Here is a 15259-nt window from a genome sequence, read left to right as displayed (position 1 = left end):
ATACTGCATTAGGTCATCACAGCGTTATGTAATCTTGTATTTCTCACCTCCCCCACTCTCAACCTCCCCCACCACCCCATCCATGTTTATCTCCCAGATGAAGCAGTCTTTAGAAAAGCTCCACCGGGGTATCGTGGTCCCAGAGGTGCAGCAGGATCCCCCAGATGACACCCACACACCCTCAGAGTCCCCAACTGAGGCCTGAGCCGGGCCCCCACCCCTGACTGTCTCACATCTCTGAACAAACACTGGTAGGCTGGTAGACTAGAAAAGGGGCACACAGTGTGTTCTTTCCCTCATTTTTCAATCGAAAATACCAGGAGTAGGGACAGGGCAGGGGGACTGCATTACCCACAATTCTCCTTTCCAGACTGACTTGAAATGGCGACGTTCGGCTTCCGCCTCAACCAGTAACATCTTCAGTGAACTCGTTCCGACTGGAAGCCTTCAGGACCACAGCAATAATTTACCTGCAGCTGCAAGTCCCCTGTACATAGTGAATGGGAACGGGCCACTGGTGGGCCCATTCAGACATCCACTCTTCAAGAATCACAGAGACATTTCAAAATAGCCAACCGCATTTCAGAATAACTTTAAATCAGACCTCCTTATTTTCATAACCCTACATTTTATGACTATCACAGACTTCAGATCCTCTTCTGACATTGCAACATTTCCTCTGGATCAATAATTCTGGAAAGTGGGAGCTCTTCATCCTAGTCCTGAGAACAGTTAGGTACCTTTGCCTCTATAGTGAACGCCTGCTGAAACAAAAATGGGGGCGCCACCTGCTGTGCGGATGTGACAAACAAACACCCAAATAAGAGAGAGAGGAGAGGGAGCAGGACGCCTCTCTCGCTCTTTCCGTCTGGGATTTGTTCCCCCATGTTCGAGTTAAGCCCCCTCAAAGGCCCTGAATACTCCACAAAAGGGGACGAGAAACATTTCAACACCAGGCACTTGACACTAGTTTTAGATGTAAGTTATTCATCTGAAGATCAATCTCAAACACCATCCCACTCCTCCCAATCCCTTGGGAGTTTTAAAGAAAAATCTTTTTTTCAAAATCAGTGTGTTGGGACATTTGTTAGGACAGCAAGCTGCATCTGACTGGACTGTTACAGTATTTATTATTATCAGTGACTTTTGATCTGAAGTCCTGTCTTGCTCTGAAGAAGTCCTTTGGTGGGTATGTTGTGCTCTGATTTGCTGTTGCAGTGCGGACCAAGAGGAGCTACACGAGAATGATTACTGGTCACAGCAATAATGACAATAGTGATGCTAGTACTTTTTGAATGTTTCAAACAAAGTAGTATATAATATTAATATTGGTGAATTTTGTGTGAATGTGTCTAGAGGCAAGTGGGGAAAAAAAGAATAAGCAAAGATTTTGACTGACAGATGTGTGCGTGCGTGTTCACAAGAAGTCCTCAATGTTTCAGATGTTACATGTTCATATTTTTGGAGTTTATTTGGATATTTCCTTTTTGGTTTGATAACTCACTCGTTGTATCACACAGCCAGACATTAACAGTTAAGGATTTACGGTAGACTGGATCAGGTGGAAACCAAAATACCGGAACAGTCGGCGAGTTCGTTGTCCAACTGGGACGGCGGCTTCAAAACAAAAGGACCAATCAGAACTGTATAGGCCCAGGTGGGGGGGAAAAAAGGGAATCAGTTTTGCAGTATTGTTTTTTGTGTGTGTTTGTAAGATTCATTTGACTCACTCTCTTTTTATTCAATTCATTTTCTATCTTTATTATTTTATGTTGTTTATTTTCAGCCTTTCCTCTCCATCCGCTCGACTCTGGCCTCTGAAGATGTAACATCTTTTGTTTTCTTCTTCTCATCACTCAACCCCTCTCTTCCTCTCTTTCTTCTATGTGCTCTTCCCCATCACCCTCTCTCTCTCTCACCCCGTTACACTGAAAATGGCGGCTACAGAAGCATGTGGGCCACGCTGTGCATGGCCACACACGTATAACAGAGTGGTGATATATTTATTGCGGTAGGGGGGGAGGGAGCGGGTCTGGGATAGAATGAAAGACGGAAGAGGAGCAAGGATGATAATGTACTGTAAAGATGTGATTGTACACTGCACCATGGAGAGAAATGAAAGTTCTAAAACATGCAACAACTCCTCGCTCATCTTTGAGTCTGTTTGTCTTTAGTTTTTATAAGATTTGCGTCAGTGGAACTTTTACGTTCGCTATTCATTTATTTGTTTGCCATTTGTTACTGTCTTTTACAATATCCCAAAGCCCAACTCGACATTTGAATAGCTTGTTTTGTCCAACAATCTGTTGACAAAATAAACCAACTATTCAGTTTCACATAAAAGAAGATAGAAATATTCACATTTGATAAGCTGGAACAATTGGAAATGGAAATGTATTACTCAGGTAATCAAATAATAAAATAGTTTACAGGGGAACTATGCAGTTTTTATTATTAATTTGACACACACACAGACACACACACGTTGTTCCTATTTTTTCTCAGATATTCACCTGTTGCTCTTCTGTCACTCCTAGCATAAAGTGCCTAAAAATACACCTGTGATCACTAATGGTAGCTCCCAATCAACGACTGAGGTCATTTTTAAAAACATTTTTATTGAAACAGATAGAAACGTAATTGCACTGGTCAATTTAGGATTTGGGGGTCTTCTTTCAGACTAGTGGAAAGAAAGCAAATTTAGGAGTTTGTTTACTACACGTTGTCTATTTGTATATTTGTCCTTCGGGTAGGCCTATCTTTGAAGGCTGTTTACGCAACATTTTTTTTTTTTTTCTCGTACTCTGAGCCAGAAATCTCCCTTTCGGTAGCACTTACATGCAGCAAAACTTTACCGTTTTCTTCATATATTCTTTAGGTTTTACAGAGAGGTTTGTTCATATATAAATGGATTCATAGAACATGTTATTCAGGGAAACAGAATTTATGGCTGTATTTTTTTAATTTAGGATTTGTGGAGTGATAAAAAGAGAGATCAGAAATCACCTCTGTAAAACATTTGACTCTAATATGTCAGCAGAATGACACAAGAATTCGTTTTTTGTCAACGTTTAGATTTCTGTTCTGGAAATGTATGTAAATCGGCACATATTTAGATTATGCCACATAACATTTTAGAAAACCTGTGATACAAAAATAATTTTCGTAATGTACGTAATCAACTGGGGAAGTGTCATGTGACATCTTTAGGTTTAAACTTTCACCATAACTTAACCAGATGGCTTGTATGTGATCCTGTGATTCTCGCCAGCTGCCAGGCAAGGTAAGTAGTCTTGCCTTGAAAAAAAACTTGCCTTAAAAATAATTTGCTCAATGGTGTTTTATTTATATGTGTTGATTAAAATAAAAGTGAAGGCTCTGTAACACTATTTTAAACCGTAATACTAAGGAGGGAAATTTTGAAAAATGCAACAGAAATATTTTTTTCTCTGATGTCTGGACTTTTTTTTTGAGGGGAGAGAAGGGACGTGTTGGGGTATTTCTAAAATCTTGGCTACGAGCCTGACATGTAGTGAAATGCGTCCATTTGATCATCTTGTACAAGTTAAAAAAAATGTGATTAATACTTAATGACCATTAACCTAGCTGTTCAAAGATTCAAGGGCAGGTGTTGGTCAGTCAGAGCAAATTAATATGCATTAAGTATAAACCTATGTTCGCGGGTGTTAAATAGAAACATTTTATTTTTGCCTTCAATCATTATGTTCTACAAAAACGGAAATTAACTAGTGTGAACTGAAGATGCATCAGGCTGAATGTCCCTAACACCAACACATTTACTTATTTAAAATGAAAAGAATGAGATATGGCCGATTTTTCTCACAAATTTTATTTTTTCCTGGGTGTATTGCTTTTTTTTTGTGGCAAGCAACATTTCTACACCTACACATGAAGAGGAAACTACAGTTCTATCTGTAGTAAGTAATGTGTAGCAGAGCTTGAATGGAGGAGGTATCACTTGTTTTCTATTTTTCTTTACCTTTTATTAGCTTGTATGTCATTGGACACTGTGGGTTGATACTGTGCATCTTCCAGTATGCAGCATGCCATCAATCTGTATGTTAATTCATGAGTTTGTGTGTGTGTTCCCTTCTTCTCAGTGTCTCAAGATGTATCAAACTCACTTTTGGTTAGAAAGAGATGAACAGTAAACATGCAAAACGGCAGTCTTTGGCTGCCATTTGGTGTTTCCCGACCGTCTGAGAAAGAGAGGCAAGCACAGCTGTTTTTACAAACACTTAAGGTTTGTAACAAAGCTTAGCCTTTTTTATTTTTGGTTACCCCTGGCTTCACCCTGGGAGGCACACTGGACAGGTTTTGTGGTACGTTTTCCCACGGCAGTTATAGGCTACATATGTACAGCGATTGGCCAAGCCCTTAAGGGTGCCCTGCCACATGTATTTTATTACTTTGTGGTAATGTCTGAAGTTCTACCATGGACTCTAACATTTTTTTGTGGAAGAAATGCCTTGGTTACCTTGTTTCAAGCCATTCTAGTGTGGTAGTGTGCTATCACCATCCTTTACCCAGAGCAACTGAGCAAGCTCATGAATAGTAATGAGCTCAGGCAACGAAACGTCAGATTGACCTGCTTTTGTATTTGGCCTGATTTCTCCGCTTATTTCTTTTCAGTGGCTAGAGCTTACAGAGGAGGTAGCAGTTCATTTTCACATTCATGACATAACACAAACAGTCCTAACATATTTCAAAAAATGCAAGTAAAAATGGTTTTGTGTGGCAGAGCACCTTTTAAGTTATTTCAAAAACACCAAGACATTTGTGTGAAACATCAGTGGGAAAGCTAAAGGTGACATGTTCATCACTTCAGGTCAATTGGTAAAGTTGCTTTTTGGGGGGGTACTACAAGTTGATCATCAGAGGGCTTTCCATACAGTATTTCAAAGGAAGTCACACTTGGCATTTGGTGCCATTTATGCTCCTCACAGTTTTTTAACAACACACAGACAGTTTTAACAGAATAGTGGTATGCTGAACAGGCTTTATTTAACAGGGAATCCCACTGGAATATCAATAGATGGAATATAGAACTTTAAAGTTCTTTGGATTATTGCATAACCTTTTTCATGGTTGATTTGCCATCTTAAGCTCTGGGAAATTACCGCAATCAAACATTACTGTTGTCTGGGTTAAGGTAAAACAGGAGCTCATCTTGGTTGCTTTTACAGCCTGAAACATTGATAACATGACTGGCTCTACGGTTTTCCAATAATTTGAACCTATGTATGATGACTAATGAATGTATGTTCCTTTATCTGGAAGCGGATACCTCAAAACTCTCCAGATAGTCCAGTCAATCTATACCCTCCTACATCATTTATTAAAAGCAGTGATGGGAATAACGGCATTATAAATAACAGCGGTACTAACAGCGTTACTTTTTTCAGTAACGAGTAATCTAATTTTGGAATGTAGATGTCCTCAGGTCTTTACTCCTATCAAGCATGATTCATGACAATAGATTGGACAATGTTCATTGGAGTTATAACTTCCTGTTTCATAGTCAAACGCGCAAAATGGCTGCCACACGACAACCATGCCTGTTGATGAAAACTTTTCTGTAAATTTCAGTCAATTGGGTTAAATCTCTATGGGCAGTTGTTAAAGTACAATGCCTAGAAATGGCGAGAAAATTCCCCTTAAAATTTTAAATGGATGACTTTCTGTTGAATTTAGGAAACATGCCCAAAAAGTGTTTTTTGAAGATCTGAACATGTTACATATGTGTATCACTTTTGTTGATTTACATGAAAGTTAAAGGCAAGGAGCTTAAGGCTTTGAAAACGAATGCCACTTTGTCACACCCAAGTAAGAAACCCATAAAAATATGACATTTTTACCAATCCTGATGCATGTGCAAATATTGGTAAGTTTTTGGGCATGTGTAAACCCCTCAATATGGGAATATTCACACTTAGTATTAATTAATAAATAAGAAATTCCTTCAATTTCAATAAGGTGCTTGTACGCGTTCGGTGCACGGGCCCTATCTAATGTTTTTAATTGAACTTCCTTGGATCAAAATAAGGTAGTTTTGGGTGAGGGTACCCCCATGTAGGACATAAAGCACATTTACATTCAGAACAAGTTCTATCTAGATGGTTGTGTGTAAAGGATCAACATTCAAAATTAATGTATAGACATAAATTATGTAAAAATAGCGTCTTTAGAAGCAGATATTAATACTTTTTGTGTGTATCACTGTGACATTAGGGCCCCCAATATTCAACCCCTGAATTGACCTTGATCGACTAAGCATATAATGGTATGCTTGGAGGTCGCTTAGATCACATATAACCTTGACTGACTACTATTGTATTTTCCCATGGGTCAGACCAAAGGTTGACTAGACTAAGACTTTTTAAGGACCACATGGAAACAAGCCTTTGTGTGTATTCTTTTGAACACCTCTTGATTGTTGTTCAATAACTTTTTCAATCAATCATCCAATCAATCAAGAGAGAAGCTTAACATTTAGCAGAATTCACATTCAATACAGTACAATTGTGATTTATATTTCTTTATAACTGCTCCAAAAGAGGCCGTTCATCTCATGTTCTCATGACCGCTTAATTAAAATCAGCAAGTTTAGAATAAAAGAGTTAGACCATTGACATTGTTTCCCAATAAGGCTAATTTTGTTGAAATTCTGCCAAGTATTTGTTTTTCTTTGGTGAGAATGAAATGATAAAATGATTTCAGGCCCAAATTTCAGCTTTTGCAGCAATGTTTCCTCTGTCCTTTCAGTAGCTTTAAATCCAAACAGTAAGACAAAGTGCACTCAAATTAAGTATTACTAGAATTTAAAAGTAAAATAAATCTATATACTGTGTGTGCATATGTATGTATATATATATATATATATATATATATATATATATATATATATATATATATATATATATATATATATATATATATATATATATATATATATATATATTTATGCTTCAAATGTATCATTAAAAGCTGTTTTTATGTGCAACAACTTCATAAACCCAACAGAGGAAACACTGACAGCTTTTAGTTGCTTTATGAAACCCTTATTGGTTACACACAGTGTGAAATTAAATATAAAACATGACTGAATATCAGAAGCATGATGTTGGTCATTTTGATTAGCTCACAAGCATGCAGACAGTGTATTTGCAATGTAGGCCTATAATATCTATACAAAATAATCTGTGCATACACAGTTCAACCTTCTTCCTCTGTCCCATTGGACTACAACCTTATACACCTTTCCTGCCCCTCAAAACAGGATACATTTAGTCCTTTCCATCTTTAGAAAGTCACTTGAAAAAAACTTCCTATGAAGATCTTTCTTCATTCTGTGGTTTGATTTTTCCATCTTGTGGAAAGGATGGCAGGATGTGAGTGACGGTAAGAGGAGAAGGCATGAAAGAGGCAATGTGAGATTCCTCAGGGAAGCTTTCTTGAATTCTTCCTCGACTTTAATTGGAAAAACATAATACTGTCAGGAAAATGAATAATGTAAAAGACAAAAGTAACAGTAACACATTGTTAACTATCTCAAAGCACAATTAGGCTGATTTGAAAAGAACACAAAGCTTTATCTAGAATCTAAATAAAATGTATTATGTAATGTAAGGTATGTCAGACAAGATAACATAGGTTGGAATGAAAACAGTTTGTTAAATAGCAAGCAAAAAGCTTGAAATGCATTGACATGATGTCATATAAGTGTATATATATATATATATATATATATATATATATATATATATATATATATATATATATATATATATATATATATATATATATATATTTTGAAATAACAAAGGAAATCACAAGAAGCAACTGAATTCAGATGTGAAAAATCCAGACTTACCAATGCTATTCTGCCACTTGAACGCCTGCACAATTACCTTTACTTTCTGATGCTATAGCTAAATACTCCGCCCTGAAGGAAAGATAGTGGGGGAAAGGAGAAACAGATGGTTAAGAACAGTTAATCCCAATCATAAAAATATAGCAATACAGTGAGGAAGAAGGAACATGTTTGTTATTTTGAAAAGAGCAGATTGAAATCGATAAGTCTACACTTTCCAAACAATGTCAGAAAGGAAAAACAAAGGTGAAAGTGGTCGGTAGAGACATTTGGACTACCCAGCAGGATCTGGGAATGGTCTGGCACTGAAGAGAGGCTGGCTATGTTTGTGTTTGACGGTTTTAAAGTGTTACTCACGCGCTCTCTCTCAAAGCTTCCTCTCCCGCTGCTGCAATCTTCCTGTAGCAGTAAATCATCTCAATTACGAGCCATACCTGCAGCCCGATGATGGAGACATACATCATCACCTCAGACAAGATGGATGCCAGTCCCCTGGTGACTACAGAGACAGAAAAGGGGATAAGGTAAAACATTATGTATCTGTGTTCCTATAGAAAGGAGGTTAGATTCAGTGTATACTATTTAAAAGGATAAGTAATATGTCATGACCTCCTTTCCTGAATTACAGTGTCATAATTCACGTCATTAATCCTGCTGCTGATTAAGTTTACCTACAAGTAAAGGCCACAATGGTTTAATGTCCTGCTCACGTAATAACAATTCAGAGGACCAAGCATTGAACCTTGGGGGACACCTCTGTGGTAGTTTCAGCACTTGTCCCTATAAGCACCCAGTTTGAGTAAGAGGGCTAATTTAGTTTCCTTCTTCCCCGCTCAAACAGATGGTACAACACCCCTCCTCTTTGTTCTTACCTTGTGGCACCACTTTCATGACGATAGTCATGTTGGGTTCAGTTGAAAACTCGTAGTTGGGATATATGAGGGTGCGGCTGAATATGCACTTGTAGGTTCCTGTGTCATTGAAGGTCACATTGAGGATAAAGATAGAACCATCCTGCAGGTCCGTGCTGCCCTTGGTGCCGTTCCAGTCCAGGCGGTCATAGAAACGCGGGTCAATGATAGAGGGGTTTTCATTTTCATAGTGGTATAACTGGAAGAGAATAACAGAAGATTTCTTTAAAAAGGAAACAAACCAAAATAGAGAACTTGGACATTCAGCAAAGCAAACAGGGGCTTCAGGCAAGGGGAAAATGTATTATTATTATTATTATATTTAAGCAAACCTTCCATGATGGGAACATATGTTTCTGTTTCACAAATCTAGTGTGACTTTTCACCAAGTTTTGGTTAGCTTTTTTGATTAATTTATACCCTTCCCAATTTTGCATTTCAGTTTCCCTGTCATCCTAGAGCAAACAAATAGCTAGTCTCCATATCAGCACGGCTGCTGTATTTCTGTATTGATCGAGATGCATCACCCCTGCACTTCACGGTAAATTAACAGATAGAGAGTCCTAATGAAGGCTAAAGGCTAATGGGATCTCTCCTGCTGGAAACCACTGTAATGGCCTCTTTACTTCGCCTGGTGAGGGCTGCTTTGTTCAGCAAAGGTACTGTCTTCCAGTTGACACAGGGAGGGAAATGCCTGTCATAAAATGACAAATGCATTGCAGCCGCTTCCCAGAAAAGAAGACATCCAGTACAACCCTGTTGTCAGGCTGTTGTGATGGATATATTTGGGGCTTTGTGCTTATTTTATAAATTGCTTTATCTGGACACATGATAAGGTATTGCATTAAGGAGAAAACATTTATTCATGTGATTGACATTAAATTAACGGTGTAACTAAAACCTTTTCTTTAGTCTTGACTATGCTGATTTTGTTACTGATATCCACCACTACTATCTGTCTGTAATCTTAGCATTAAAAGGTGCTTAAGTACTTAAAAGGCAGTAAATCATAATGCTAAATTATCTCCTGCAATTTTAGCATACTTGCATACTGGCTAAGTCCACAGCTGTGGCATGTAATGTCCAACTTGCTGATGGTATGGGAGTCAGGTTGGTCAAATTTGGTGGGGGAAAGTATACAGTAATAATAATACTTTAGTTTTACTTCTTTATTGCTGAATGAGTGTTTTCAGTTCTGGCCCAAAAACGGTTGAGAGTTAGATGATAAGAATTACGTTACGTTACATATGAAGCTACAGGAGATGGGTAGCTTAACTTAGCATAGAGATTGGACACGGGACATACTGTTAGCCTGGCTCTGGAAAACAAATGGTTGTCTGGCAACTTCATAATGTTGACGAGAAATAGTCTGCCAAATAATGACCCGTAAAAAAGAAAGAAAGTTTGTCAAATTTATACTCATACTGTATTTTAGTTTGGATGGAATGAGATACAGTGAAAAGTGCTAATGGGCGAGGTTTAGAGGTACTTGTAGGCCCTAACTAGGCAAGCTGTTTCCCCCTGTTTCCAGTCTTGTGCTAAGCTTAGCTGCTATTTGGCTGCTGTATTTACCAGACAAACTTAAGAGTGGTATTGATTGTCTCATTTTATTTTCTGCAAGAAGAGAAGTGTATTTTCTAAAATGATGAACTATTCTTTTAGGTTGCAACTATGAGCTGCTTTCTTTAGAGCTTGCCTTGTTATACATCTTACTATTACTCACATGGGTGAAGTTGGTCTCATCTGAAGCCTTAAAGTACCAGTCGACTGAGGCCGTAGCGGGCACCTCGCTTCTCATCTTGCAGGAAATGCAGCCAAGTTTGAAGCCTACGTTGGCCATGGCCTCTGTGTCCGAGTCAACCTCCACGCAGGCTCCATAGCACAGAGATGCTACAGAGTGAAAATGATGAAAAAACAGAGTTAGAAACCTCCTGTATAACTTTATTTCCCTTTGTCTATTTGCAGGCCACAGGGTTCAGAGGTAAGAGCCATGGGAGCCCTCATCCTCTTTTTGAACCTGTGACTCGATAGGATGATACACGAGAGCTCTGTTGTTTCCAGTATCCCAGTACTTGCAGCCAAACTGTCACAACAGTACTAAACAATAGCCAGAGCTATAACTTTAGCTACTGCAACTTTCTGATTTTGCGTGCTTGCTCCCAATGTTCATTGCATGCATTTCTTTTTTTCTTTTGTGTTGGGCATGGATTTTTTTCTTGCATTTTTTTATTTCCACTCATCATTTCAGTTCTTAGATTGTTCTTAATATGGTCATTCGGTTTTATAGTTTTGTAGTATTTACATTTTAGGTGTTTTTGATCCATGAAACTGAGGGGAAATAAAGAGGTTGCAGTGTGCGGTATTAGTTTCTTACATTCTGTTATCTGGTGAGTGAGCTAAATTCATATATAGAAGCGTGAGTCTATATATGCCATCATCATCATTACACGTACTTCTCGTCGGCCGGTAGTAACACACCTGTAACTTCAAATGTTTCTTTCTCACACTGCACCTTGCAGTTTCCACTGATGCCTCAGCATGGCCCTCAACCAAAGATCTTGTGCTATTCTCAACTTTGACCTCTGGGGATGCGTTTGTTTCTAATCACAAGGTGGGATGAGGGAGATGAGGGAGAGGACAGGAAACACAACTCAGATGAACTGAAATCATTAAATGTGTGGTTGCGATTCACAGAGACTCCACATTGTCCATGGCCCCATTGTCCATTATACAAATATTTAAAAGAAAGTATGGGCAGAACTGCACAACAGCTAAAAAACATTTTACTCCCTGGGATTCAAATGTTGCAGCAACACAGTGTGACTTTTTAAAGGAAGCATACAAATAGAAATGCCACCACACTGCAGAATCACATGGAGGGGAGGAATGAGGGAGGAGGAAATAAAGAGAATGTTAGCACAGGCTTCAGTAGTAACAGCTATTTCAGCAAAAGCATGGAGAGCTGGGGAAGCAGGAGGGAAGATGCCTAGTGCCGCTGGATGCACTGCAGAGAAGGAAGAGGGAGGGAAGAGAAAAAAGGGAAGGAAAATGAGAGAATGTTAAGAACATAATGTAAATAATTTTGCTGAGTTATTGTACAAAAGCCACATTTGAACAGGTAATCTATTGCATTTTGTTGAAATGCATAAAAATGCAGCATGCATTGATGAAAACCTAAAGGCTAGTGCCGACTCGTACATTTTTATAGTTTTGGACATCGTTCAGTAATAACAGTTGTCTCTTCAGCTTAATTGCTGAGATGAGGGAACGTAGCAACCTCTAATGAGAGACACCAGATAAATAATGTTTGTCCTACTTGCAGATGTGTGCACACAGTTGTTCCTGCGCATTGAGGTATTAGTACTGCTATTTCTGGTCTCAGTCTTAGATATGTAAATATAATACATAACAAAGTAGTTTGATCAGTAATTCGCAACCTATTTTACTTGATGTGTCCCCACAATCTTATCAGATGAGTACAAGTCAACACTCATCTAGTTTTCAATGTATCTGTTGGAATTCATTTTAAAACATGTGTTATTTAACTCTCCAACATTTACTCTGAGACCCCCCATGACAACTCAGGTGAGGAAAACTTGAACGTCTGAACCTACAAAACAGGGTTCTTGGGTTTTTAGGTTTTCTGGTAGGTGGGTCTGCATTAGGACCTCTAGATTACAACAGACCTGGGTCAAACAGCATCTGCAGCTTCTCATGAACTGCTTAGAGAACTGGTTTCACTTACAATTCACAGAAAGCACAAACAAAGCTCTAATTAGCTTTGGCCTGTCCGTTCCAAATGTGACTTGATTGTTTTAGTTAATTATCGGCTGCTGTAAGATGCATCAGCTGTCTGTGCCACAGCCAATCCTCGGCTGCCAAGAGCGGACGATCCATCGTTACTTAATGCCAATATAAAAAATGAGACACCGCCAAATCTTTTGTGTTTAATTAAACATTAGTATGCAGTGATATTTGACTCAAGTCTGTGAGTATCCTATCAGCTTCTGCTGTGTAGAAAAGACCAGGAGAACAGGAAGAAAGAGACAGAAAGACAGGGTCACACAAGAGCGAGACATCCCATGCAGAGAAACACAGAAGGGTTTGAAATGGCCGGCATATTGACTGCTATGAGGAAATGAGGTGACCCCTTTAAGACAGAGAGAGGAGACATATTACAACAAGCAAGCACATGATTGACAGACATCAAGAAAAAAAACTTAAAAGAGTCAGCAAAGTCAGTTGCAGGACATGAACACAAACAGAGGCAGATGAAAATGTTTCAGGACAACACACACAGACAGCGTGAGGCCGTAATCCTGAGGGAGGTTAGTGATGCAGCGAGAGGCGAGATTGTGCAAGGTGAGCATTGATGATGCTGCCTGTCCAAAGAGTGAGAGAGAGAGAGAGAGAGATGAAGATGAAGATGAAGTTGCAAGCAGACACGTGAGGAAATGTGCATCCAAAGTGCAAGGTAGACAAAGACAGAGCCACCAAACTACCTCAGCAAAAAGTCTCACCAACAGCTGCAGGACACAGAGCATCAAAATGCAAATACATTGCGTAATCGGTGGACTGAGGTTCAGGATTATGCAAACAGATATTCCAGAAATTGCAGATTAAGAGTTTTTTTTCCCTAACAGGGGTGCTGGCTGCTCGCTGCTTAATCCCTAATATCAATTGCTGTATACCGCTGAGGCCTACAAAGCAAAAAACTGATCTATAGCTTTAGTTTCACATTAGACCATCAACCCACTGAGGTTAGCTAGCTTAGCCTGTTGCCGGGAGCTAAAGGAAATACAAAAAGGATCAAGGTTATTTGCTGAACTGAACATAAGAGAGGTGGAGAAAGGAAAATTGGATAAGCGACAGCAAAAGGGATGAGGGAGAACAGCATCTGTTTCCATGGCCGGGTGCCCACAGACAGAAACACATGCATGTACTGTAGGCATACGTAACCTGTGGAAATACCAAGAATCCATGACATTTCCTTTGTAACCAAGCGAGCAACAGTCTTTCCATTGGAACAAGTAGACCACTGTAGCTCACTGCTCCGAGAGTGTCGCTTTCATTTCACTCTACATAGCTGTCACATTGTCAGCGCTGGTAAAGCAACGGTGCACAAGTTTATCAGTATAGAGCGAGCAGGAGAAATCCCTGCCTGCTTCTCGGTCTTTCAAAAGATGCTCTATTAGTTCAACAGCGGAATTTCTATTTTCTGGAGTGCAAAAACCAAAACAAGACTTTCAACATTTGATTTACAAACAAAAAAAACACTAAAATCAATGAGTAAACCCTAAAAAGTAAAGAAGAAGCTAAAAGCTCACAAGGTGATAACATTACAATTATAACTAAATCCAACTTGAGTGCTTTGCCACATTTCTATTTTCTTTTTCTACCAAAATGTGCCCTTCTTTCTACTGTGGAAAATAATGAATGGGCAAAAATGCAAAGAAGTAACAAGTAAAAAAAAAAAAAGGGAACAAATAGTTTGTTGTCTAGTATATTGGTCTCACTTAATTCCTCTCTGTTGCAAGCTCTGTTCTCTGCAAATTATGCACAAAGGCTCTCAGTACTGCATGTTCAATGACATTTTGTTCTGTAAAGTAGATCCAAATCTTTTTGAGGAATGAAACACAAGGTGAACGTTTATTCTTTTTCTCATAAAAAAAACCTCGGCTCAGTAGTCTATTAAACTCGTTGATGACACTCTGAGCTTCTCTTGTCCCACAGCAATCTCTACAAAGTATGTTATGGCCGGGCATTTTGATGTGTCAAAGCAGAAAAAGCACAGGTGTAGCTAACAACACGATTTATGACTTTGTTAAGGTGCTCCAGCTCTGAGGCCCTGCTGTCGTGCATACTGGCTCACTAACGTACCTAAATGGGGCGAGGACCTATTAATGTTATGTTTTTTCTGCGTTAACAAGCCCAAATATCTGCTAGAAAAAAGGCATAGGAACAAGAAATCCTAAATGGGATTGAGCCATTACTAATGTTATTAGTTTTTGAATTGTGATGACACGACTGTGAAGAATTATATTCCAAAATGCAAGGTTAAAGATACACAAGTCAGAAGTTGTGGCTGTTTACTGGCAGAACTGCACAAACACTAAAAATGACATAAGTCTGACACATTATTACTTTGTAAGTTGATGTGGCAAACATGCTAGCGATCCATCGTTTGTTTATACATCCCGCAGACACGTAAGCATTTATGTATTTTGGTATATGTCTGGCCACGTGACAAATGTGAGTCCCATGTTCATTCTCTTTTAGTTCTTACTGACTTAAGGTGAAAATAAAAATTAAATCAAAGTATTACACATGTAACCATTGTTGATGATGTTCAAAATAATAATTGAGAAACTGATGGGTTCCAAGCTCTTATGTAATGCAAATACAAATCAAGCTGTGTAGAAGGTCATCCCCCCCCCCCCCCCCCCCCCCCCCC

General features: G+C 38.9%; 2 protein-coding genes across 8 annotated transcripts in view; one reads left to right on the top strand and one right to left on the bottom strand.

Moving 5' to 3' along the window:
• Positions 1–1660, top strand: part of gramd1a (GRAM domain containing 1A) — a 33699-nt gene extending 32039 nt beyond the window's left edge. For all 5 annotated transcript variants that reach the window (XM_034873888.1, XM_034873890.1, XM_034873889.1 and 2 more), the window contains one exon: positions 98–1660. In XM_034873888.1, the coding sequence (XP_034729779.1) occupies positions 98–205 (108 nt within the window). In that variant the 3' untranslated portion in view covers positions 206–1660. The remainder of the gene's footprint in view (positions 1–97) is intronic.
• Positions 1661–6559: 4899 nt separating this feature from the next.
• scn1ba (sodium channel, voltage-gated, type I, beta a) overlaps positions 6560–15259 on the bottom strand; it is a 13448-nt gene continuing 4748 nt past the window's right edge. Inside the window, exons 2-7 of one of the 3 annotated variants that reach the window (XM_034874847.1) lie at positions 11284–11387; positions 10529–10695; positions 8767–9004; positions 8252–8393; positions 7895–7966; positions 6563–7491 (exon numbers count right to left, since the gene is read on the bottom strand). In XM_034874847.1, the coding sequence (XP_034730738.1) occupies positions 7900–7966; positions 8252–8393; positions 8767–9004; positions 10529–10645 (564 nt within the window). In that variant the 5' untranslated portion in view covers positions 10646–10695; positions 11284–11387 and the 3' untranslated portion in view covers positions 6563–7491; positions 7895–7899. Of the gene's footprint in view, positions 7514–7894; positions 7967–8251; positions 8394–8766; positions 9005–10528; positions 10696–11283; positions 11388–15259 lie in introns of all 3 variants that reach the window. The other 2 variants (XM_034874846.1, XM_034874845.1) reach the window with 2 other exon arrangements.

The sequence above is a fragment of the Etheostoma cragini genome, chromosome 6 (assembly GCF_013103735.1).
Source record: "Etheostoma cragini isolate CJK2018 chromosome 6, CSU_Ecrag_1.0, whole genome shotgun sequence".
NCBI lineage: Eukaryota > Metazoa > Chordata > Actinopteri > Perciformes > Percidae > Etheostoma > Etheostoma cragini.
The sequence above is the reverse complement of the archived record's forward strand: the minus strand, read 5'-3'. Positions and strand labels throughout refer to the sequence as shown.